Consider the following 25,951-nt stretch of genomic DNA (forward strand, 5'->3'; position numbering starts at 1 on the left):
GAGCCGATTAAACTGTTTGTCTTGTCGGCCTTATCATGTAATGTACCATCTTGCTGCTGACCCGCGTCCTTTCGATTCAGTGCAACTGCAGTGTTTGTTTTGCTTTGTTCCATACGTCCACTTCCATATGATAATACTTCCATCTGTTTTGTTTCTGCGTCACTCTTTCTTCCCTATTAAAATGTCACTATACCAGATAAATGCAACGAACATCCTTGTTTCTGATATAGTTACATGTCCATTACCAGTACTTCGTATCCAATATTTCAAAGGCAGAATACCTGCAATATCTATATGCTACTTAGCATGTTTATTTAGACGAGGAACTATCGTTACACAGACAACCATATAGTTTCTGTTGGTTCAAATGTCTGAGCAGACATCATATCAATTACATAATTTTTAATTAGCAGTAACAATTCTTTTGACCTCAGCGCAGCCAGACAAAATGCCCGACGAATTATCCAAGCACGGTGACTGTAGCAGAACTAAAAATACCTTGAGCAGTATGAAGTACAACTATTTTTAACACATGGTTGGCTCGACTCTATAATAAAATAAAAAAAGTAAAAGTTATTACTTTTACTTTAAGCATGTAGTGACTTCTTAATTGCGGGAATCGGTGATAATATTAAGTTATTTGTAGTTACGACCTGTAGATGGTTAATACGTCTATTCAACAATCCTAACCACGTCTGTGGTCACTCATGCGCGTAACAATATAGCGACACGTCAACCCGTTACTAGACAACAACTTGTTGCGTAACAACGCGTCAATAAACTCTGCCAGCCAGACAAGGAATTGTTCTCTAGCAACACGACGTCCGTTCTCGGCTATATAAGCAAGGCGATTACAGGTGCCGCTATCAGTTGATACTCAGTGTTCGTTGCAAGAGTATGGAACATGGTAGGAGTAGCACTCTTGGTTATTTTCCGGACAACATGCAAAGTGATAGTTCTTCTTCTGATAAACACCGAGACAACACTGAAGCCTCGTACACCTGCGGTTGCTTCGGGTGGGTACGAAGTTGGATATGTAAGAAGGTAAGCTAATTTCAGACATGTTCATACTGAAAAAAAAAAAAGTGATTGTTGGATGTGGTATGCCTCAGATGTATGATGTCTGGTTTTGTTATGAATTTTAATATTTTTTAATGTAACTGTTTGGATGCTATGGCTTGCCAGTGTGTGTGGAATGTCAAGGTGTGAAGTTGACAGTGGTTTTTCCACGACTCATGTGTGTTGTCCTGACAAATTGAGCTATCTGTGAGAGGCCTGGTTATATATTTTATTGGACCAAGGACGAAGGATATGTAGTCATAATGAATTTGTAATATGCGACACGTTTTACATGCAGCCCTACAGGGAGATGATTGGATCCATGAGGTGAAAATAAATGTAAATATAAATCATGTTGACTGAAACATGTGTTTTTGGAAAATTTTTGAAGTAAATAATGTACGAATATAGAATTCGTAAGCAGTTTACTGACTAAAATATGAACCGAGGCTTCGATAAAATTCGTTTTCCTTTTCAGAAATGTGTGGACAGTGATGGCGATTGTTATGAGAAGAAATGTCCAGAGAACAACACGGAAGAGGCCGCGAAACACTTCCCAGACTCGTCCACTAGTGGCTGCTTCGAGTGGCTCAGAGGATGGGTATGTAAGAAGGTAAGCAAAGTTTAGACATGTTTATACTGAAATTACAAAAGCAGATTATCACGTGCTTTCAACATTCCGTACGTATATGATTATATCACAAAATTATTCAGGAAACAAGCAGAAGTCATACAAAATCATGATAACGAAAATGTTCACAATATTGGACAAGGCGAAGCCCGATATAGAAAGTATAAGAGGCTTAAACATTGCGGCGGTCAAGCATACGACCGTTCAAGTGACTAAACTGCCGTTGTAGTGGAAGCTACTAGAAATAGGGCATAATCCTCTATACTGAACCTGGCCTGACAGAGGCCCTGTATATATTTTCTATATATTTATTTAATAACATGTTTAACATGTAAAATATAAATATCCTTTACATTATGTTAAATGACTTACTACTGCAGACAATGACTTTGACAAAAGAGAGACCCATCTTCTCGTCAGAGAGGGCGCCCCACAGAAATAAGACCGAAACTGTCAAACAGTAATAAATATCTGGTCATAAACCCCAGACTGGGCTCGACACCAAGACTGACTGACTGGCTGACCGTCAGTTGCAATGTAACTTTGACTGTAATTGAAACATATGTTTCTCGCAAATTGTGAAATTAGATGTGTTGTAAATAGTGTCACGTCTATGGGGGCATGCGGTAGCGTAGTGGTTGAGGCACTATGCTACAAGCCGGAAGGTCGAGGGGTTCAAGTCCCGATGAGGTCATTGGATTTTTTCAGTTCACTTAATCCTTCCAGCCGCACTATGGCCCTGCGTTCGACTCAGCTTCTAACAGAAATGAGTACCAGGGATTAATTAAATAATTTCCCTTGGGAAACGCGCGGCCAGCGCGTAAGGCTGACAACATTACCGCCATCTTTGAGCCGATTGTCTAGATAATGTGGGACCCTCAACGTCTCACAACCCTATGGGCCTCCACGGCCTGTTACAGGGATAGCTTTACTTTACTTATGAGTGGCTATAGACGGAATTCCGGTCTGGTGACTCGTTCTATTGACCACTTTAACACACGCCATCGCTAATATCCACAATTTACACACAACTAGAATCCACGCTAACTGTATTCCAGACAGCAGTGTCTCCACTAGTCGTTTCCAAATAATGGCTTCTAACAGTGGAGATTCTTCAGCTTCCGTACTCACGCCATTCGTGGCTGGCCACTCTCTCACAACTGAACTTAGCTGGCTGTTAAACTGCTGCTGGCCCTCAACAGCATCGTGATTCTTGGTTTCGAGTCCCACGGGACTCATGACTATAGTTTATGTCTAACGGCTCTGGGAGACTTCCAGACTCTGAGCAAAGTCAAAGTCAAAGTGGTTTTACGACTGGCGGTTTACCACCGATCAGGACCACAATTTTTAACTGAAGTCTTTTCGGTCATAGTCCTTAAGTAATAGCCCGTTTATAACCATTAAGAAAACACAGCTTTATATTGTGTATAGTGTATAGTGAGGGCGTTACCAAGCAACGGCCACTGTTTACAGAGTCACCGCTTAGCGACGAGTCTATACGCCACAATATTGTGACATGTTGCGCAATGGAGAACGCCCCCGCCCTCCCCACGTGCGTGCCACGTCACAGTAGGAAGCGGTGTCACGTCACATCTGGAAGCCGCGTCACGTCACAGTGCGGGGGGGGGAGGGCGGAGCGCCGACTCACCCGACACGCCACCGCTGGGGAGGGAGGGGGCGTCCTCCATTGCGCAACACGTCACATTATTGTAAAGTGGATAGACACAGCATTGCTAGGTAACTGACAGCGAAACACCCCGCGACCGTTGCTATGCAATCAGTCGGTAAACACGTTCCAACAATATAGAACAGAACAGATGTCAGTATTTGGGAGTATCTTGGATTATTCGGGAGTGTTTGAGTGTTTAAGTGACAGGAAAAGAGTTCTCGGTGGAAGATAGCCACGGAATGCACGTCGAGCAAACACTTTGGTGTGATTTGAAGACTTTATGTGTGCTGTAGTACAGTGATATTGGGAGTGTGTGATTGAGACGTTTATAGTTCCTGTGTAAAATCCGTTAACAGGAAAGGGAGAGTGAAAACACTGTCAAGGCTTAGCCATAGTTCAGATCTGTTACCTAGCAACGAATAGTGAATGCATATAGAAGATTTTATTTATGTGTTATAATTGCAGTAATCCTTAGAGTGTTGTAGTTATTTGTAGTTACGACTTGTAGGTTGTTAATTAAACCAATTAACAATCCGAACGGCGTCTTCAGTAGCCAAACATAAGACAGTACTTACTTACTTATGAAGCTGAGCCCTTCTTGAGGAAAAGCCAAATCTGCAGCTAATCAAGAATTTCCCAGCATTTTATGGAATCCTAATGTTCATTACCGTGTTCACAAGAGCCCGCCACTGGTCCATATCCCGAGCCATATCAATCCAATCCATAGCATCCCATCCCATCATATCTCTCTAAGATTCATTTTAATATTGTCCATCCACCTACGTCTTGTTCTTCCCTTCTGGCTTTCCCACCAATAACCTATATGCCTGGCATGACCAACTTCAAACAGGTTGTGATCTACTACTACTATCGTCGTACCGCGCTTTAAGCAACAATATTGGTAAAAATAACACGACACATGATGTTTGTTGTAAAAGCAACGTACACTGAAAGTACAGACTACTTTAATATGTATTTTCCCTTCAAAATCTGAATATAATCATATTACAAGTGAATTTACATGCTTTTCATGCATAATTTCCTTATAGGCCTATGAGATCGACCAAAAATCGTCCCGCGATCGACATGCCTGCTATATGCATTCCTTTTCTCCCCCATTCGTACTACATGCCCTGCTCACCTCATCTTCAAAGACATTATTATATGAAATATATACAATGCCTAGAAACAAAAGGAAAATGAAATATTATATCTAATAGGAATTTGATGAGATGACAGACTTGTAGCACACCTTGAACACATCATATTAGTGTAAGGCTTGAAGGCGAGAGACCTACCTGATCACCCAGGCATACTGTACATCACAGGATAATATTAATATTCATAGATAGTTTGTGAGGTTGTGGGTTTTATTTATCTGAGGATAATGGAAAGTATCATATTCTTATGCACACGTCAACGGAACTTCGTTGCGACTTGGCATGGGGATATACAACAAAGAAATACGTACTGTCAAGTATTCCTGATTGACGTGAATAATAAAGGGTTCTGGGTTCGATGAACAGATTTACTGGACACGCACAAGTTGTAAATACAAATAATTATAAATCTGTAAAGATTACAGCGGCTGTAACATACAAAGTCATCGGCGTCTGCTTGCTCAGTCGTTGTTCGGTAACGAATCTTATCTGGTTAACACTTCAACTATTGAACTGCATTTCGATTTTTTTCGAATGACTTTCTCGATGCCTTAAACAATATCTGCCTCACGAATTCACGAATCCACTGATTTTTATAAGTACCATGCGGTCCTCACTGAAGTCACCAGGTCGAAGGGCTCCATTACGGTTTCCCATGAATCTGTTGTCTCGGAATCTTGTGTTAATTCGGGGAAACGCTTGTTCGTTTCAGCGAAAATTGTTTTAACCATTAATCGAGTAGCAATGGATTATATTCGTTTCAGCTACCATTCCGGTTTCTAGGCAATGTTCACTAAACCGTTGCCTAGCAAATGATCATACTTGGCACAATACATTGTGTGTGCATGTGTGTGTGTGTGTGTGTGTGTGTGTGAAGCAGCTTACCATGGTATAGTTGTTCGAATCGAAGAACACTCACAACGAATATGAATTCTGTGATGCCGCAAACTACTCTTGAATCACGTAATACCGACGGTGATTAAGAAGCCCCTTAGCTACCAGATAATGACCACATTGCGATGTTCTGTTTCGCAGGTGCCTCGGAACGACAGAAGAGGCGCCGGGAGTAGAGCGACCGACGAGAACGACAGCCCAGCGGCTAGTCAGGGCGTTAGCACAGTCACTGACGAGGATGACAGCCCAGCAATTGGTCAGAGGGACAACACAGTCACTGACGAGGATGACAGCCCAGCAATTGGTCAGGGGGACAACACAGTCACAGATCACGTCAACAACCCTGCGATTGGTCAGGGTGACAGCACAACCACCGACAAGGACGACAAATCAGCAATTGGTCAGGGTGACAGCCCAGCGATTGGTCAGGTCGACGACAGGACAGCGATCGGAAACGGGGACAGGCGCAGCGACAGGTATGTATACTTCTAGTGTCTGACTCGGGGTTTCAATCCATGAGGTACATCGGCTGCTCGCGTGCACTGAACTGGCACCGTGTAAGATATGGGACGTACATGAGCACTCCACAAGTTTCATATCAGAACACTGCTATATCTTGCGGATATGGACGTAAGAAGTTATTGTCATGCAGCCGAGTAAGCAGATGAAGATGAATGCATATAATACGTGTATTTCATACTCTAAAATACAGGTACATCTTCTGTTGGTCTAATTGTTATGAATGAGAGAAGCTTTTCGAAAATTTCTCTTTCTTTTTAATACTGATGCTTGCGTAGTTTAACTCAGTCACTCCATCGGACTGTCTAGGTAGTACGAGTGCAGCTAATTAGACCATAGCCACTCTGTGCTTCATAAAATAAAAGTCACCACGACAAACATTCATATAAATCTGCATAAGTAAAGCAATTATGAACTGCAACTCCCTTTACTTTCGTTCGAGTGTACAATCCTACCTGAATATTAAACCACTAGTGGGTCCAAGCCCTCTCTTTGCTCATGCCTGCTAGTTCATCAGTGAAATCGCCTGATCCATTGAATTGGAAGCGAGAGTTACATAATTCCACTTTACTTCGATCCTCCATATCTTCCATCCGTAACGCTGTTCCATCTGCCGATGTGTTTCTCAATACAACCAATTTATGATGCGCAACATTCGAGTAACCAAGTGTGACTACTTGGCAGACCACTTTGAATTATGCCACGTATCTGTTTGTTATTACTGAATTTTTCTTCCGGGGTCCAATTAGCTTCCTGAGGATAACTCAGGAGCTATTTCAAGGAAATAGCGGCTCCGGTCTAAAACACCGAGATTAACGGCCGTGAGGATCCGTTGCGCTGACCAAATGACAGCCTCTGTCCACAAAAGTTGCCACTACCTTCGCCGACAAGCGGCGGTCGCTCGGTCTGTATAGTTCGCTTGCGGACTACAGATCACGGAATTTGTTTGTTTTAGAGTTTGTTCTTTATTTACCGATACTACTTCGGTATGTAGACTGTGTAGAGTCAGATTGTAGTGTGATTGAAGAACTGGAATGACCTGGACTGAATTGGTCCAGGACTAATTCAGGAATTTGACTTGAGGGACTAAGAAGAACAACGAAACCCCACAGGCTGGACAGCTAATATCCCGGCAAAGATTCGAACATAGGGCCTTCCAAAATGAAATTTAGAACCCTGACATCCACATGTTCTATAAGATTTGGTGTTATGACTGTGTGTATAGTAGAAAGAAGCCCTAGCAATTAATTTTTTTTCCTGTGGCGCTACAGCCCCAATTTGGGCCTAGGCCTACCTCCATGAAACTCTCCGTTTCACTTCGGTTTACTAGATCTTACACATACGGTAGGACTCCTTGGGCGAGTGATCAGCTCGTCGCAAGGCCTCTACCTGTAGACAAAAACAGAAAAACGAACACAAACATCCATGCCCTGAGTGGGATTCGAACCCACGATCCCGGCTTCCGAGCGAGCGAAGACAGTGCATGCCTTAGACCGCTCGGCTACCGTGACCGGCAGCAATTAAATATACATGTACATCTACTGATTGTGTGATGAACCTCGCTTTGTGTTTACAGGAATGAAGTCAACCCAGTGATACATAACAGAGGTGACCAGTGCGATTTCTCCACCGATGCAGCTTTCATATTTCAAGAAGGAGAGAAGCACTTCTTAGTGGTATCTGTGGAGCTGATCATGACGGGCGCAGGGACAAAGAACGACGAAGCAGAAAACAAAGTGCCTGAAGAAGACAAAAACGGACAGACACTTAGTTTACATGCTTCTGAAGTCAATGAAAATGCGTCGTCATCAACAGAAGTAGGGTCCTTGAACACAAATGTAGAGCAGGTAAGGAACTGTGAGTATTTTTGTAGCTGGGAGGTTAATAGGAAAGCTGGCTGTGAGGATACAACGAAATGGATAGAATCGCCCTTGGAATATAGAGGAGTTCCGTGGAAACCTCATATACCTGTTTCCTATTGTAAAGATTTCCACCTCTTCCACTGATCTCAGTCATGGTGTAGGCTAAGGCGCGCTGTTTCCTAACAATCCAGTAAGGGTTTGTTCCTTCGTAGCCCAGAAGGGATGTTATTTGTTCGCGTTTCATCTGTGCTTGTTTTGTTCTGGAAAGGGACAACCCTCGACATGGGCCGAACAGCCCCCCTTCTCCGGGCAAGGATACTTACCAAACTTCGAGGTCCCGCGTTCAGAAACTTATTTCGAATTGCAACAGTATAGGGAAGGGGCAAAGGCAGTGTAGTTGGTTGAGGCACTATGCTACAAGCCGGAAGGTCGCGGGATCAAATCCCGATGAGGTGTATTTTTTTCAATTGATCTGATCCTTCCAGCCGCACTATGGCCCTGGGGTCGACTCAGCCTCTAACAGAAATGAGTACCAGGAATAATCTTGGGGGTAAAGAGCGGCCGAAGCGTAAGGCTTATAACTTCACCGCCATCTGTGAACCGATTGTCTAGAGAAAATTTAAGAACCTCAACATCTTACAACCCTATGGGCCTCCACGGCCTGATACAGGGACAACTTTACTTACTTTTACTGGTCAGGGAGCCTCTTCCGGAATGCTGTGGATAAAGCAGTAGAAAATATTTAAGATATAAAAACAAAATGTAAGTTAGCTTATGGGCTAGTGAGCAGGACTCGTTTCTCAGTGCTCACGTGATCAGACAGCACGCGGGTCTCACTACTCGTACTAATATTGCTTGAAACTTTGAGTGGGTTACCTGTGTTATCAACATCAACTCCATCGTCTCATTACAGACTCTGATAAAATTCTAATTAATCAAGAACCGGCTTCATTTACGTAATGCTTGCAGACTTCGTTGCGACTAGGCATGGGGACATACAACAAAGAAATACGTACTGTCATGTATTCCTGATTGACGTGAATAATAATGGGTTCTGGGTTCGATGAATAGATTTACTGGACACGCACAAGTTGTAAATACAAATAATTATAAATCTGTAAAGATTACAGCGGCTGTAACATACAAAGTCATCGGCGTCTGCTTGCTCAGTCGTTGTTCGGTAACGAATCTTATCTGGTTAACACTTCAACTATTGAACTGCATTTCGAATTTTTTCGAATGACTTTCTCGATGCCTTAAACAATGTCTGCCTCACGAATTCAGGAATCCACTGATTTTTATAAGTACCACGCGGTCCTCACTGAAGTCACCAGGTCGAAGGGCTCCATTACGGTTTCCCATGAATCTGTTGTCTCTGAATCTTGTGTTAATTCGGGGAAACGCTTGTTCGTTTCAGCGAAAATTGTTTTAACCATTAATCGAGTAGCAATGGATTATATTCGTTTCAACTACCATTCCGGTTTCTAGGCAATGTTCACTAAACCGTTGCCTAGCAAATGATCATACTTGGCACAATACATTGTGTGTGCATGTGTGTGTGTGTGTGTGTGTGTGTGTGAAGCAGCTTACCATGGTATAGTTGTTCGAATCGAAGAACACTCACAACGAATATGAATTCTGTGATGCCGCAAACTACTCTTGAATCACGTAATACCGACGGTGATTAAGAAGCCCCTTAGCTACCAGATAATGACCACATTGCGATGTTCTGTTTCGCAGGTGCCTCGGAACGACACAAGAGGCGCCGGGAGTAGAGCGACCGACGAGGATGACAGCCCAGCAATTGGTCAGGGGGACAGACCCAGCGACAGGTATGTATACTTCTAGTGTCTGACTCGGGGTTTCAATCCGTGAGGTACATCGGCTGCTCGCGTGCACTGAACTGGCACCGTGTAAGATATGGGACGTACATGAGCACTCCACAAGTTTCATATCAGAACACTGCTATATCTTGCGGATATGGACGTAAGAAATTATTGTCATGCAGCCGAGTAAGCAGATGAAGATGAATGCATATAATACGTGTATTTCATACTCTAAAATACAGGTACATCATCTGTTGGTCTAATTGTTATGAATGAGAGAAGCTTTTCGAAAATTTCTCTTTCTTTTTAATACTGATGCTTGCGTAGTTTAACTCAGTCACTCCATCGGACTGTCTAGGTAGTACGAGTGCAGCTAATTAGACCATAGCCACTCTGTGCTTCATAAAATAAAAGTCACCACGACAAACATTCATATAAATCTGCATAAGTAAAGCAATTATGAACTGCAACTCCCTTTACTTTCGTTCGAGTGTACAATCCTACCTGAATATTAAACCACTAGTGGGTCCAAGCCCTCTCTTTGCTCATGCCTGCTAGTTCATCAGTGAAATCGCCTGATCCATTGAATTGGAAGCGAGAGTTACATAATTCCACTTTACTTCGATCCTCCATATCTTCCATCTGTAACGCTGTTCCATCTGCCGATGTGTTTCTCAATACAACCAATTTATGATGCGCAACATTCGAGTAACCAAGTGTGACTACTTGGCAGACCACTTTGAATTATGCCACGTATCTGTTTGTTATTACTGAATTTTTCTTCCGGGGTCCAATTAGCTTCCTGAGGATAACTCAGGAGCTATTTCAAGGAAATAGCGGCTCCGGTCTAAAACACCGAGATTAACGGCCGTGAGGATCCGTTGCGCTGACCAAATGACAGCCTCTGTCCACAAAAGTTGGCACTACCTTCGCCGACAAGCGGCGGTCGCTCGGTCTGTATAGTTCGCTTGCGGACTACAGATCACGGAATTTGTTTGTTTTAGAGTTTGTTCTTTATTTACCGATACTACTTCGGTATGTAGACTGTGTAGAGTCAGATTGTAGTGTGATTGAAGAACTGGAATGACCTGGACTGAATTGGTCCAGGACTAATTCAGGAATTTGACTTGAGGGACTAAGAAGAACAACGAAACCCCACAGGCTGGACAGCTAATATCCCGGCAAAGATTCGAACATAGGGCCTTCCAAAATGAAATTTAGAACCCTGACATCCACATGTTCTATAAGATTTGGTGTTATGACTGTGTGTATAGTAGAAAGAAGCCCTAGCAATTAATTTTTTTTCCTGTGGCGCTACAGCCCCAATTTGGGCCTAGGCCTACCTCCATGAAACTCTCCGTTTCACTTCGGTTTACTAGATCTTACACATACGGTAGGACTCCTTGGGCGAGTGATCAGCTCGTCGCAAGGCCTCTACCTGTAGACAAAAACAGAAAAACGAACACAAACATCCATGCCCTGAGTGGGATTCGAACCCACGATCCCGGCTTCCGAGCGAGCGAAGACAGTGCATGCCTTAGACCGCTCGGCTACCGTGACCGGCAGCAATTAAATATACATGTACATCTACTGATTGTGTGATGAACCTCGCTTTGTGTTTACAGGAAAGAAGTCCACCAACCAGTGATACATAAGAGAGGTGACCAGTGCGATTTCTCCACCGATGCAGCTTTCATACTTCAAGAAGGAGAGAAGCACTTCTTAGTGGTATCTGTGGAGCTGGTCATGACGGGCGCAGGGACAAAGAACGACGAAGCAGAAAACAAAGTGCCTGAAGAAGACAAAAACGGACAGACACTTAGTTTACATGCTTCTGAAGTCAATGAAAATGCGTCGTCATCAACAGAAGTAGGGTCCTTGAACACAAATGTAGAGCAGGTAAGGAACTGTGAGTATTTTTGTAGCTGGGAGGTTAATAGGAAAGCTGGCTGTGAGGATACAACGAAATGGATAGAATCGCCCTTGGAATATAGAGGAGTTCCGTGGAAACCTCATATACCTGTTTCCTATTGTAAAGATTTCCACCTCTTCCATTGATCTCAGTCATGGTGTAGGCTAAGGCGCGCTGTTTCCTAACAATCCAGTAAGGGTTTGTTCCTTCGTAGCCCAGAAGGGATGTTATTTGTTCGCGTTTCATCTGTGCTTGTTTTGTTCTGGAAAGGGACAACCCTCGACATGGGCCGAACAGCCCCCCCTTTCCGGGCAAGGATACTTACCAAACTTCGAGGTCCCGCGTTCAGAAACTTATTTCGAATTGCAACAGTATAGGGAAGAGGCAAAGGCAGTGTAGTTGGTTGAGGCACTATGCTACAAGCCGGAAGGTCGCGGGATCAAATCCCGATGAGGTGTATTTTTTTCAATTGATCTGATCCTTCCAGCCGCACTATGGCCCTGGGGTCGACTCAGCCTCTAACAGAAATGAGTACCAGGAATAATCTTGGGGGTAAAGAGCGGCCGAAGCGTAAGGCTTATAACTTCACCGCCATCTGTGAACCGATTGTCTAGAGAAAATTTAAGAACCTCAACATCTCACAACCCTATGGGCCTCCACGGCCTGATACAGGGACAACTTTACTTACTTTTACTGGTCAGGGAGCCTCTTCCGGAATGCTGTGGAGAAAGCAATAGAAAATATTTAAGATATAACAACAAAATGTAACTTAGCTTATGGGCTAGTGAGCAGGACTCGTTTCTCAGTGCTCACGTGATCAGACAGCACGCGGGTCTCACTACTCTTACTAATATTGCCTGAAACTTTGAGTGGGTTACCTGTGTTATCAGCATCAACTTCATCGTCTCATTACAGACTCTGATAAAATTCTAATTAATCAAGAACCGGCTTCATTTACGTGATTCTTGCAGGCTACTACTTCTTGAGATTTATACCGTCGCCAATACTGTAAATGCTGGTAGGCAAATAATGTTTCGTACGCTGTATGTACTCGTGTCTGTTATCTGTCTTCCTACCAAATGTTGGATACATCGCCCAAATTAATTTTTTTTTATTTCCGTCCAGCTGAGAGCAACAACAAAATTTGCAGGTTGATATTCATCATTCTACAGCAATATAACCTCAAATAGTTGCATAAATTTTGAAAATATATTAATACACATCATTTCAACATCCTCCATGGAAGGGAGTTACTGTATCTCAAAAGATAATTCATTCGACATGCTGTAACAATCAACAATCGATATCTCGAACAGAAATGTAATTGCAGGTGGATGTACCTATATACGCGTATAGCCATAGACATATTACGATCTATTAAAACTGCTTTCTCAGTATATCATTAAGTTCAACTATACAATGATAGGAAGGCTTGTGTATATAAAGGGCACAGTTACCATCTTGTGAACTATGAAAACAGAATCTGACGAATATAATTTGTCAAAGAATGCTTCAAAATACGGCATATTTCATCTGTTGTTCCATTTATTGAATCCTTTCTCTTTAATGTCACTGCCTGCAAACGTGACAGTTTTCTGATTGTCTTCGATTGTTTCAGGGGCACATGAAACTGCGACAACAAAACAGAGCCAGACAGTTGAGGGCACTGGAAAAGAACAATAGAAGCCAAAGGAAGATCCTTAGAATCCTGACAGAAGTAAGTAGGTCTACGGCATGTAAGAACGGTACAATTCTATATGGAGGTTATAATGACTTGTCTTGATTCTTGGAAAGAGGTGAAGCGAGGTTAGGAATGCCAAGTCTTACAATTAACTGAAATATGCTACGCTATTTTGTTTACATCTTCTGTTGTTTGTTACAGAAGCACTGGTTTGTTCCATAACTATTTTTTAAATTCGCTTAGTGGGGGTGGTGTCCAACTGGGTCCACTCGGCACGGCGGCCACTGATTGGCCTATTGTAGCCTGCTTCGGGTGATTATGATGATGTAGAATTTGGTGGAATGAAGATTGGCAGGGGAAACCGAAATACTCGGAGAAAATTTTCTCCACCACAAATTCCACTTGACCAAACCCGGGATCGAACCCGGGCCGCCGTGGTGGGAAGCCAGCGACTAACCGCTTGAGCTATGGCGCGGCCTTGTTCCATAACTTACTGTGTCTGTCTTTTATTGTGAGATATTATTCTTTGTTCGATCATTGTATCTCTGAACATGAGTTTATTCTGTGGTTGGCTTTAATGTTTTCAGAGGAAAGGCGCACATCTTGAGAAGGAATTCGAGAGTCTAAGAAAAGTATACGCTCTATCCCTGAAGAAGTACATGATAATTATGAAGAAACAGAGTAGAAGAATGGAGATGCTAATTAAATGTATAAGAGCTGTAAGTACTGCCTATCAGAAGAATTTAATTTACATAATATTCTATTACATTTATCTCAGCAGCCCCAGTTTATAGAAATTGAAAATCTGAACGTCTCTTTTATATTCCTTTAAATTAGTCATCAATGTAATTGGACCAGTAGCGGCTCCTAACACGGTGGTCGGCTCTCTTGTGTTATAAAACGGGGAAACCCGTGAGAAGGCCTTCAAGAGCGACTCCTACTAAACGGGTAGCATTTTGCTTCATATTCAGAAGGTCGGGGGTTTATATCATGTGATAGAAACCGGCTAGCGTGCCTTTCTTCGGTGCTCCAGGCGCGTCCGTGGTATTTCCATGATAACGTCGGATGGCAAGTGGTAGTGAAAAATGAATTGGAGAGGATGTGGAAGGAAGTGGTTGAACCGTAATCTGTGATATTATTTCGATGTTTATCTGGAGGGAGGACTGAGAGAAACAAAGAAAACCTCAGGCACGATAGCCGATCCCCGTCTTGGAGACTCCCCGAATTAGCTGCAGGAACGCTCCTTCGGCCGCGAGTAATTCATTATTGCCTTATCATCTTACCATTCTACGCTATACAAAGTGAGACACTGGCAGCGTTGTCAGATGAACCGCAAATAAACAAAATAAATAATTAATACAGGGTGTACCAAAATGATTGGAGCAGTTTGAAGCGGCCATAACGGCTTTCGATATGCATGCAGAAGTATGTTTCCCACATGGAATGAAACAGCAGGTATTCAAGTTTTGATCGCGTGCGCAATCCCACTTCCCCCCCCTCTCTCTTTATCGGTCCGTGACGTCACAAAGATAAAATGGCGACTCCGGAGCAGAAAGCGTTTCGTGTGTTGTAGTTTGCGAAGCATGAATCAGGTGTTCCTGTTCAGCAGGCCTTCCGGCGACAATTCTAGAATGATCCCGCATCTGCCAACAGCATTAGGCGTTCGTATCAGCAGTTTGAGATAAAGGGGTGCCTTTAAAAAAGGAAAAAAAAAATTGCAGGACGTCCGTGTGTGTCAGAAGAAAGTGTGGAACGAGTGAGAGAGTCCTTTCTTCGCAGTCCGAAGAAATCTGCGAGCCTTGCGGGTCGTGAATTGGAGATGTGAACTATGAGTGTGTGGGGGGAGGGTGTTGCGGGAGACTGGAAATGAAGCCCTATCGTCTCCACTCGGTGAAATTTCTTCAGTCATTTTGGTACACGGTGTAGAGAATGTGATTGCATTTAGAGCATACAAAAACAGCAGGGAATATTGCTGTCCCACAATTTCAACATATAAAACAGGGCAAAGAAGAGTGATATGTTCTAGAATATATCGCCGTGTAGTCCTTTGAAAGTCAACCGGCGTTTCGAAGGAAAATATTGCCTCCATCCTCAGGGTCGAAGAATAAGCCAAGGGAGCTCAGTTATCCACATGCTTTCCAGTAGGTTTCTTTCTCTCCTTATTCTTCGACCTTGACGACGTAAGCGATAAGTTACTTCGAAACATCAGTTGATTTTCAAAGGACTACACTGCATTATAGTGCTCTTCATAACTATTGCTGTGGGAATCTAATTTCCTACAAAAACAGGACAAATTGTGACAAGTGTTGTGTTTGGAACGTTTCAGGACCTCCCAGATTCAGATGAGGATGATGAGTGAGAATTGTGACCGCGGGAAGATCACTGCGTTTGAGAAACTTCGGCTGTACATGCTGTACTTGCGCTGACGACGCGACACCCTCTATCCGCTGAAGTTGGTACTAACTTTACCGATAAGCGGCGGTCGCTCGGTCGCTTGCGGACTGGAACCACGGAGTTTGTTTTGTTTTAGAATAAGTTTTTCTTTTCCTTCTATAGTAAGTAAATGATTTATTGTAGGATTTATTTTTATATTATTTATCATACGATCTTGTTCAATAAAAGAATGCAAATTTACGCCTTGTGGTTTACTGTTTTCGCTTCAACACCTGAAATCATTAAAAGTTCATATTTCTGACTAACGTCTGTTTATATATAATTTTAATGTAACGTCCGTTCTTTGCCATTTCGCAATTAGTTCGTGGGAGGGCCGATGGAGACGCCACTTGACTTGTATATGCGCTGACCGCAGAATGTCATAACAGATGGCTCGGCACGTGATCTTAAAAAGAAAGATAATTTCCGTTAAATTTTCATCAGAATCCGGATTATTATTTTTAAAAAGTACTAACATTTCATCAGACGTACGCGATAGAGTAGTTGGTTGAGGCACTATGCTACAAGCCTGAAGGTCGCGGGATCGAATTCCGATGAGGTCATTGGATATTTTTTCGATTTACCTAATCCTTCCAGCCTCACTATGGCCCTGGGGTCGACTCAGCCTCTAACAGAAATGAGTACCAGGAATATTCCTGGAATATTCTTGGGGATAAAAGGAGGCCGGCGCACAGGGCTGACAACCGAACCGCCATCTATAAGCCGATTGTCTAGAAAATGTAGGAACCTCAACATCTGACAACCCTATGGGCCTCCACGGCCTGTTACAGGGATAGCTTCACTTTTTGTGTTTTACTTTTTACTAATATTTCGTTAATGTATGCATTTAAACACAATCACAAGGAACCAAAACGAAAATGCGTACACTCACTGACAAAACTGCAACAACGTGGCATGAGCAACGACTGCAGAAACCAGAACAGGAGCTGCATACCTGATTCTACAGCAGATAATACTTTTTTACTATTAATGTATCATTTTTACGGAATTACGACAATCGTGGTTCTGCAATTAGCACACTGGGTGTTTGACAACAGGGTGTTGAGGAGAATATTTGGACCGAAGAGGGGTGAAGAGACAGGAGATTGGAGAAAACTGCAAAAAAAGAGGAGCTTCATAACTTGTACTCTTCTCCAAGTATAATTAGAATGATCATGTCAAGGAGAATGAGCTGGGCAGGACATGTAACACGAATAAGGGAGAAGAAGAATGCATATAGAATATTGGTGGGAAAGCCGGAAGGAAAGAGACCACTGGGAAGACCAAGGCATAGGTGGGTGAGCAATATTAAAATCGATCTCAGAGAGATAGGATGGGATGGTATGGATTGGATTGATCTCGCTCAGGATAGGGACCGCTGGATGGCTCTTGTGAACACAGTTATGAATCTTCGGGTTCCATAAAATGCTGGGAAGTTCTTGAGTGTCTGTACGATTGGCAGCTTCTCAAGAAGGGCTCAGCTCCATGAGTGAATGAGTGATTATATTCGGCTAGATAAACTAGAAAAATTTATTACCAATCACATAACCTTCAGATCATGTTCCATGATTACCCCTTTATAACGGACACAATTCCTTAGATATTGGTTTCGACTTCGAGGGAGGAACAAATAGCTCAGTTGCCCCAAGCATTCAGAATACTGTGGGGTCCGTTGTTCGCTCCTGATTTTGTTAGGACACTTCGAAGGGTCTAAACCTTCAGTTGATGTGACTGAATACGTACACCCTACTTGAGGACTGCAGAAAATTTAGATCCAAAGATGCTGTTTTCTGGTTTTTAGAATATCAGATGACAGGAAGTTAGTAACATCCGTCTAGCTGTATGGTATAACTACCGCACAATGAAACTACGTTCCTTTATCCACAGGACACTAAATGTTTCAAATAAATTTACTGCAATTGTAACAAACGAGAAGTGAGAAACAACATGTCCTGTCACCTTAAAAAGTTCAAACTTCAAGTCTTCAATGGGTCCAACAAAACCTTAAATAAATTTATTGCAATTGTAAAAACTGCGACGTGAGAAACAACATGTCCTGTAAACTTAAAAAGTCCAAACTTCGACTTTTCAATGGATCCATCAAAACCTTATCATGTACAGTAATGTTTGACCTTGCTACACCATTACCTAACATTTAAATATTGGGCAAGTTACAATCATGTTATCAACTTCACTTAGTGGTAATCAATAAAATTATACACAGATTGGTGTATCATACAGTTGCATGTTTCCCATACAAACGTTTCCGAAGGGCACAGCTCACTTTCTCTATATTTACAATTGATAAGTCCATCTACAAAATGAACTTTCAAGTACGGGTTACGCCGTTTGAGTGTAGGAGTTTGAATTCGAGATAATCTGATATGAATCAACAATACTGAGTACTTAAAAGCGTTTATTCCAAATAATTATCTTTTTAAGAGGCTATTGTTATTTGATAGTCATTTGAGGAGTTGTGTCAGCTATTTATGTAAAGTAAAATTACCATGAGGCCTCTGGTCTGGGTCCAAAATAACAAGTTTACACTGTTTTTTTTTAATTTTTAGTTTTTGTCAGTCAGGAAATGAAAATAATGCTATTTATTTATGTGTCATTTTGGTATGTTCTTCCATCACACTACATATATTAACACGCGTAAATATACAAATTATATCTTCTCTAATTTGTATTTATTTATTTCGTTATCAATTTCTCTCTCATTCTCTCGTTTTCCTTTCTTTCTTTTTTCTTATATTCTTTCTTGTCCTTTAGGGTAAAATAAGGTAAAGCTAACCATGTAACAAGCCGTGGAGGCCCATAGGATTGTGAGACGTCGAGGCTCCCACATTTTCTAGGCAGTCGGTTCACAAATAACGGTAAGGTTTCCAGCCTCACGTACCGGCCGCCCTTAACACCCAGGAAAATTCCTGGTACTCAATTGTGTTAGAGGCTGAGTCGACCCCAGGGCCATAGTGCGGCTGGAAGGTTTAGGTCACTTGAAAAAAAAATCCAGGGATCTTATCGATAATCTGTGTTTTACTTGTATCTCCTCGTTTCTCTGCAAAATTATATCTCGTGGTTTCTTATGCACGTTAACAGAATTTAGATCCATAGTTTACACACACACACACACACACACACACACACAGCTATCTTATTAGTTGACTGCAGCAGAAGTTTGTTTTATCTTACGTATTTGTGCCTAGGAGGGAGGAGGTATTCATTCATTTTAATATCTGAGAAACCTACATATAAGAAGTTAAATTTTGGTACAAATATTATGTTTTTGGACATTGTCCATCGTCTTATCTCTATCTAAAAACGTCCTGTTTATTTATCAAAACACAACGTTTCGGAGGACTGGATACTGTCTCCGTTTTCAGGTAAAACATCCTCAGTTGGGCCGGAGATAAGGACTAGTTCTATGATTGGATCCAACTGGGTAGGTTTTACCTGAAGACGGAGACAGTATCCAGTCTCCGAAACGTTGTGTTTTGAAAAATAATCAAGACAGTTTTGAGGTAAAGACAAGAGGATGGACAATGTTCAAAAATATGTCACAAACTTTTAGATCTTGTTAATTTAACTTTTGTTGTTCTGGAACATCTTCCAGTTACCCTTACGCATCTGTCTGATAATAATAATAATAATAAATATCGGTACGTTAGTGTTTATTGTTGTCTTCATTTTGTAGATATTGTTGCGTATACGGTCCTATTTATGCCGTTACCTCTGTCGAACATTAAGATAAATTAACACATTCGAACAGTCTCTATAATTTCGTTTTATATTCTATCAAAAATTACTTACTTACTCATGCAGCTGAGCCCTCTTTGAGGAGCCGCCAATTCTGCAGTTACTCAAGAATTTCCCAGCATTTTATGGAACCCGAAGGTTCATTACCGTGTTCACAAGAGCCCTCCACTGGTCCATATCCCGAGCCACATCAATCCAATCCATACCATCACATCCTATCTCTCTAAGATCCATTTTAATATTGTCCACCCACCTAGGTCTTCGTCTTCCCAGTGGTCTCTTTCTTCCTGACTTTCCCACCAATATTCTATATGCATTTCTCATCTCCCCATTCGTGCTACATGACCTGCCCACCTCATCCTCCTTGACTTGATCATTCTAATTATACTTGGAGAAGAGTACAAGTTATGAAGCTCCTCATTATGCAGTTTTCTCCAACCTCCTGTCACTTCATCTCTCTTCGGTCCAAATATTCTCAACACCCTGTACTCAAACACCCTCAGTCTGTGTTCCTCCCTTAATGTCAGAGACCAAGTTTCACACCCATATAGAACCACAGGCAAAATTATAATTCTGCATATTCTAAATTTTATGTTTTTGGACAACAGACGTGAAGACAAAACGTTTTGGACTGAATGGTAGCAAGCATTACCCGAGTTCAATCTCCTCTTAAATTCCTCCTGAATCAGGTTAAAAAATTACCTTAATAAAATTTACATGCTTTTGATTGTCTATTATCTTCCTTTATTTTGCGACTCCTTACTAAATGTCTCCAGTGTTCTTGCCACACTCATGCCCCCCCCCCTTATTTTTAATGCCGATTATAATAAAGTGAGAGACACGTAGTTAGAATGGCCTCAGCTGGCATGACATTCATACCGAATATCTTGACAATCCGCTGATTTATATTATATTTCGGGGGGGGGGGCACAAATATGGCGAACTTTCAGTTCTTGATAACAGACTGAAGGAAATAAGATAAATAAATAAAAAGGTTAAAATTATAAAAGAAAAATAACATTTGTGTCAACTACACTGATTTATTTTTTATACAACCTACAATAACATTTTCCACATAAAATACAAAAAAATAACTTGATTGATGCTGTCACTATGGTCAGTATGAAGATTCTTGTCTTCTGAAATGCGACAACATGACGTTCAACAGAATTTCGCCAACGTTTCGGAAGTGTGTACTGCTTCCATCATCATAGTTCAAAATGTGTTAAGTAAGCAAAGAAAAAGAAACATGAAACAAGCTCCAAACTTGTTCTTTGTTTCTTGCTGACTGCTTGGCTGGCTGACTCCTCCACCCTGAAGGTGCAGGCACTGAGTTCCTCAGAAATGTCAGCGAATGACTACTAGACTACACGGGGTCACATCCCATAAAACAGGAGCCTACTCTTCACACTCACTGTGGTGAGAACTCCAAACTGACACATGCATAGAAAAACCTGATTTATTAAAATATGGGCCCTCAATGTCGCTTCTTTGTTTCTAAAATTCTCTTATTTTCCACAGTTTTCCAACTGAATAGAGTTCGTGATTCCACTTATAATTCTTTAATTTGAAGAAAAATCATGTACAATATATACAAAAATGGCCTACACAATGCCCACATGGCCCTCTGTACACTTAAAAATCTTCCCCCACTGCCCTGTTAACCCATCTATTATCATAAGCAGGTCACTGTAATGTAGCAACAGAATAAACTAATCGAAAAACGCACAATTGGCTTTCGACTTGAAAAGTTGATTACATCTTTTAAAAGAGCTATAATCAATCACATTGGCGATAAAAATAACAATATTAAATGTAAATATTGGTTATCCTTACCAAACATATTCACCGATGCCTGTAACTTTATTCTAGGCGCTAAAAACTTAGCGAATGGAAAAGTGAAAATATTGTACTATACGTAGCAGTGAAGTCCGCTTTGTAACCCTCTGAAACATGTAGATAATCTAAACAGAATCCAGTTTGTACCTCACAGAAAACACATTACGTCCCCATAACAACGACCAGCCGGTTAATGCTGTTTAGTGAACTAATCGCTGTTCACTGTGAGAACCTTACGGAACACACAGATACACTGTGTGGGCAGAATATATAGCAATTCAGTCCGTACCTCACAGGAAACACATTACGTCTCCGCTACAGAGCCCAACCGGTTAATGCTGTTTAGTGAACTAATCGCTGTTCACTGTGAGAACCTTACGGAACACACAGATACACTGTGTGGGCAGAATATATAGCAATTCAGTCCGTACCTCACAGGAAACACATTACGTCTCCGTTACAAAGCCCAACCGGTTAATGCTGTTTAAGGAAGTAATCGCTGTTTATTGTGAGAACCTTAAGGAACACACACACATATATATACACTGTATGGGCAGAATGAAGAGATTAAAGACTTTTCAAGAAGGGAATATATAGAGCAACCACTGCGATATAGAAATAAAGAAATAAATCTAAAAGAAACACAAGGTATCTTATCTTCCAGAAAAACAAATATTATAATGATTACTCTCTTCGAGAACATGGCGTTGTGTAGCCTGGTAGATCCTTATGAACGTTTCAGAAAAGCTTTCTGTCTCAGCTTTCAGGTTATAAAAATATTACGTTACTCTTTATTTTATTCTGCTTTCCTTCTTTGAAAATGGAGGCAAGAGGTTCCTTCATAATGCTGATGAGTGTAAATGAGACTACATGGCCTACCATAACCTAAAAAGTTGGACTACATGTAAAGTTCTAGTCTTGTCCCATAAGGTGCTCGGTTCGAATTTCAGCAGGAATACCGCCTGTCCTAAATAAGGTTCTCTCTCTCTCTTTTTCTTTACTTTCTTACACCAGCAAATACCGAAATAGTATCTCGAATAGATTGTTCCTTCCTGAATACTTTCCAAATCATTATTCTCAAATCATCCTGCCGTTGGATGCTGTGTAGTGTGCTGTGATCTCACATCCTGCAGGATAGCAACCTTCAGTATCATAGCCACGAGAACGTCACTTCTTACAATCGTTTTATTCTTGAATATGCAGATTTCACTGATCCTTCAAACACGACAAATGACGCAACAGCCAACAAAACTATTGTTGCTATGACAACAGGCTCATCACGCAACAGTTCAAGACCTGTAGCTTCAGCTGCGACCCCAAGCACAAATGTAAGAATCCCAATAATCGTGTGAATAAGTTTGTTATGAGAAGGCTTAATCCAATCCTTCAGTTTCGTAGCGTACAGAGTAATAAATCCTCCAGCGCAGGTGACGAAACACAAAATGGTTGCTACCAAACCAACTATGGCGTGATCTGAAACAAAATGGGAGCGGCCGCTTCTATTTTTGTTAAGTATAATTGTTACGAATCCGACAAGGTTGCAGATAGCAGCTATTATCTGGATAATCCAGTGATGGGCACGAACAGTTTTCTGTACGCTAGGATGCAAGAAGAAGAGGACGTTGTCTTTCGATAGTACCAGAATAGACTCTGCCATCAGTAGAGAGAACTGAAAGGTAAGAATTCAGATTATTAGTAAAGCAGTAGAAGCTACATTCGCGTATTTCTCTGTTTTATAGTTCACTGAATCAAGACATGTTAAGGGACTGAAAACAGAACACATACTAAACAAAATTTCGAAATATAAAACTACGTGAATCAACATGTCAACATAAAAATGCAGACTTATGAAACCATCAGAAATCTATAACCAGCTTGGCTCAAGAAAAGGGGGGGGATAGCGGATTTATATTCTTTAAAATTTTTGGTAGCTTCATAACTTGTACCCTTCTCCAAGTATAATTAGAATGATCAAGTCAAGGAGGATGAGGTGGGCAGGGCATGTAGCACGAATGGGGGAGATGAGGAATGCACATAGGGTACTGGTGGGAAAGCCAGAAGGAAGGAGACCACTGGGAAGACCAAGGCGTAGGTGGGTGGACAAAATTAAAATGGATCTTAGAGAGATATGATGGGATGGTATGGATTGGATTGATCTGGCTCAGGATAGGAACCAGTGGAGGGCTTTTGTGAACACGGTAATGAACCTTTGGGTTCCAGAAAATGCTGGGAATTTCTTGAGTAGCTTCAGATTTGGCGTCTCCTCAAATTAAAGTAAAATTATTCGTGTTCCACTGTGTGTATGTTTAAGTATAGAAAGATTAATAAACTGAGATTATGTTTATTTAATTTGTGTTTTATTCGCACGACTGATGGAGACCCCGTGATATGTAACTAATAAAACGTCAATATAATTTAAAGCTTTTCTGCCATCTTCATTGAATATAGAAAAATCTGAGTTTCTAAATAAACATAACCTCGCACTACCACTAACAATTCGAGCCAACTAAAGATCTTAAATGTGTTGTAAGAGAAAGGAGCTACTCGTTATTTTCGATGTGTGTAATCGCTGGAACATGCGGAAAATGATTTAAAACACCTTAAATTGAAAAGGTGGAGTGAAGATGTAAATAATAAGAGAAAATGGGCTATTGCCTTAAAGGTGACAAAGGTTTTCAGAGATCCACAGAGCCAAGAAGAAAATAAATAGCGAAATCAAAATATGTAAATATATGTTTAATATATTTTTCATTCAGAAACGTGACGACTTCATGTATTTGTTGTAGTTATATTAGTATTTTATTCATTGTGTGTAGTTTTGTGTGCTCTGTTTTGTTTGAGTGTGGTGTGTTATGTTGTGTGATGTGTGTTATTTGTGTGCTGTGTCTTACTGTAGTGCCACTTCCATCGGATAAAAACCCTTTTGCACTTTAAATAAATAATAATTTCGCTTATATAATGACTGAAAATATGTAGTTTTAATATAATGAAAAGAAGGAATGAGTAACAACACTCCTCAGGACCTGGGTAACTTCCATGAATGAAACTGAAGTTTCGGTGACTAAACCATGTTTGAAAGTATGTCATTAACTACAGTAGGTAGGGCCGCACCATAGCTCAAGCGGTTAGTCACTAGCTTCCCACCACGGCGGCCCGGGTTCGATCTCGGGTCTGGTGAAGTTGGATTTGTGGTGGACAAAGTGGCGCTGGGGCAGGTATTCTCCGAGTACTTCGGTTTCCCCTGCCAATCTTCATTCCACCAATTGCTCCACAATCACCCTCACATATCATCTGGGGCTGGTACAATAGGCCAGAAGTGGCCGCAGTACAAGGGACTTAGTCCCACCCCACTAGCAATAAAAAACTACAGTAGGTAACCTGAAAGGGGAAACAGTCTTGTGTCTCTGGCATGGTGGTGTTTATTGCCATTCAATGTTCAAAATAAAATGCAGTTAAGTTTGTAATCTTTGTCTAAGAATCTAAATTATTATGTGACAATGGCGCACCCTCAAGAATATTTTAGAAGCAAAATTGCAGGCCGTCGTTTCGGTAGGAATATACCCTTCATTTTCTCTTTTTTTCCAATTAAAAGTTTTAAACATAGACTTATCAGATAAGTCAGATAAATAATATCTTATAGTAAATTCATAAATTCGGGGGAAAAAAAAGGTATCTTATATTTACTTACCCCCAATGTGAAGAATGAGGGATGCCAAGAATACAATGTTGTCGTTTGAAAACTGTCATAAAATATATAAATTGTTAAGCCTACTAAAATGATCAGGCTTAGCGCAGTAGCTGTTATTCTGTATACTTTATACAGACTGCTCCCCGAGTCACCTTCTGAAGACATGTTGTTCAGGTGAGTTGTGTTATGAGCAACGCAACAAACCTCACTAACCCACTAGGCCAGTCTCTTGCTTTATATGAACTGCAGCGCGTCGAGATAACACGAGATTAGGCATACAACAGCCCTTTCTTATTTCTCCATAATAAATCGTTGTACTTAATTTGAGAATACATAGATTTATACATGAAAAATGACCATCTAAATAATATTGTGACATGACGCCTGAAATCTAGAATAGTTTGTTGCTAGGTAACAGCTCGGTAAACACATTCCCGCGGAAGAGAATGCATGCAACAATACAAGAGTGGTGTTTTCTGTGACTTATAAGTCACCCGCTTATAAGTCATATACAAACCCCTACAAGTGACAATATTTAAAAACATTAATAAAAATTCCGGAATAAGATTTCTATTGTGGCACAACGACTTCCTCCTAACTCATCTACAATTCATCATTAATCCGTTATCTGTTTCTTTATTTAATAAGTTTCGGGGACTAAATTCTGCCTCCATCTTCAGGTAAAAAATATACTCATTTGGGCCAAACTTATAGAGCTAATCGCTGTCTCACGAACATTTCACAATTTCCTTAAAATCCATTGCAAGAATTATGTAAAACGGTTTAGTATGAAATTTAGTAGTGGCATAGTATAAGAGAGCCGGTCACGGTAGCAGAGCGGTCTAAGGCATGCACTGTCTTCGCTCGCTCGGAAGCCGGGATCGTGAGTTCGAATCCCACTCAGGGTATGGATGTTTAGTTTGTGTGTGCGCGTTTTTCTGTGTTTGTGTACAGGTAGAGGCTTTGCGACGAGCTGATCACCCACCCAAGGAGTCCTACCGAACGTGTAAAATCTAGAAAAA

General features: G+C 41.2%; 2 protein-coding genes across 2 annotated transcripts; one reads left to right on the forward strand and one right to left on the reverse strand.

Moving 5' to 3' along the window:
- The first annotated feature begins 533 nt into the window (after positions 1–533).
- LOC111870859 lies at positions 534–15,655 on the forward strand. The gene is made up of 9 exons (XM_023863451.2): positions 534–1,044; positions 1,538–1,672; positions 5,555–5,889; positions 7,509–7,779; positions 9,535–9,626; positions 11,246–11,519; positions 13,151–13,249; positions 13,801–13,932; positions 15,540–15,655. The coding sequence occupies exons 1-9, from the start codon at positions 898–900 to the stop codon at positions 15,570–15,572; spliced, it is 1,518 nt and encodes a 505-aa protein (XP_023719219.1). The 5' UTR covers positions 534–897; the 3' UTR covers positions 15,573–15,655.
- A 6,064-nt stretch (positions 15,656–21,719) lies between these two features.
- LOC117282823 (cytochrome b561 domain-containing protein 2-like) lies at positions 21,720–25,117 on the reverse strand. The gene is made up of 2 exons (XM_033754029.1): positions 24,930–25,117; positions 21,720–22,910 (listed from the first exon to the last, which is right to left on the reverse strand). Exons 1-2 carry the CDS (start codon positions 25,092–25,094, stop codon positions 22,416–22,418), a joined length of 660 nt encoding a protein of 219 aa, XP_033609920.1. The 5' UTR covers positions 25,095–25,117; the 3' UTR covers positions 21,720–22,415.
- Between the last annotated feature and the right edge of the window lie 834 nt (positions 25,118–25,951).

Source organism: Cryptotermes secundus, unplaced genomic scaffold, assembly GCF_002891405.2.
Source record: "Cryptotermes secundus unplaced genomic scaffold, Csec_1.0 scaffold632, whole genome shotgun sequence".
In the NCBI taxonomy this organism is placed as follows: Eukaryota; Metazoa; Arthropoda; class Insecta; order Blattodea; family Kalotermitidae; genus Cryptotermes; species Cryptotermes secundus.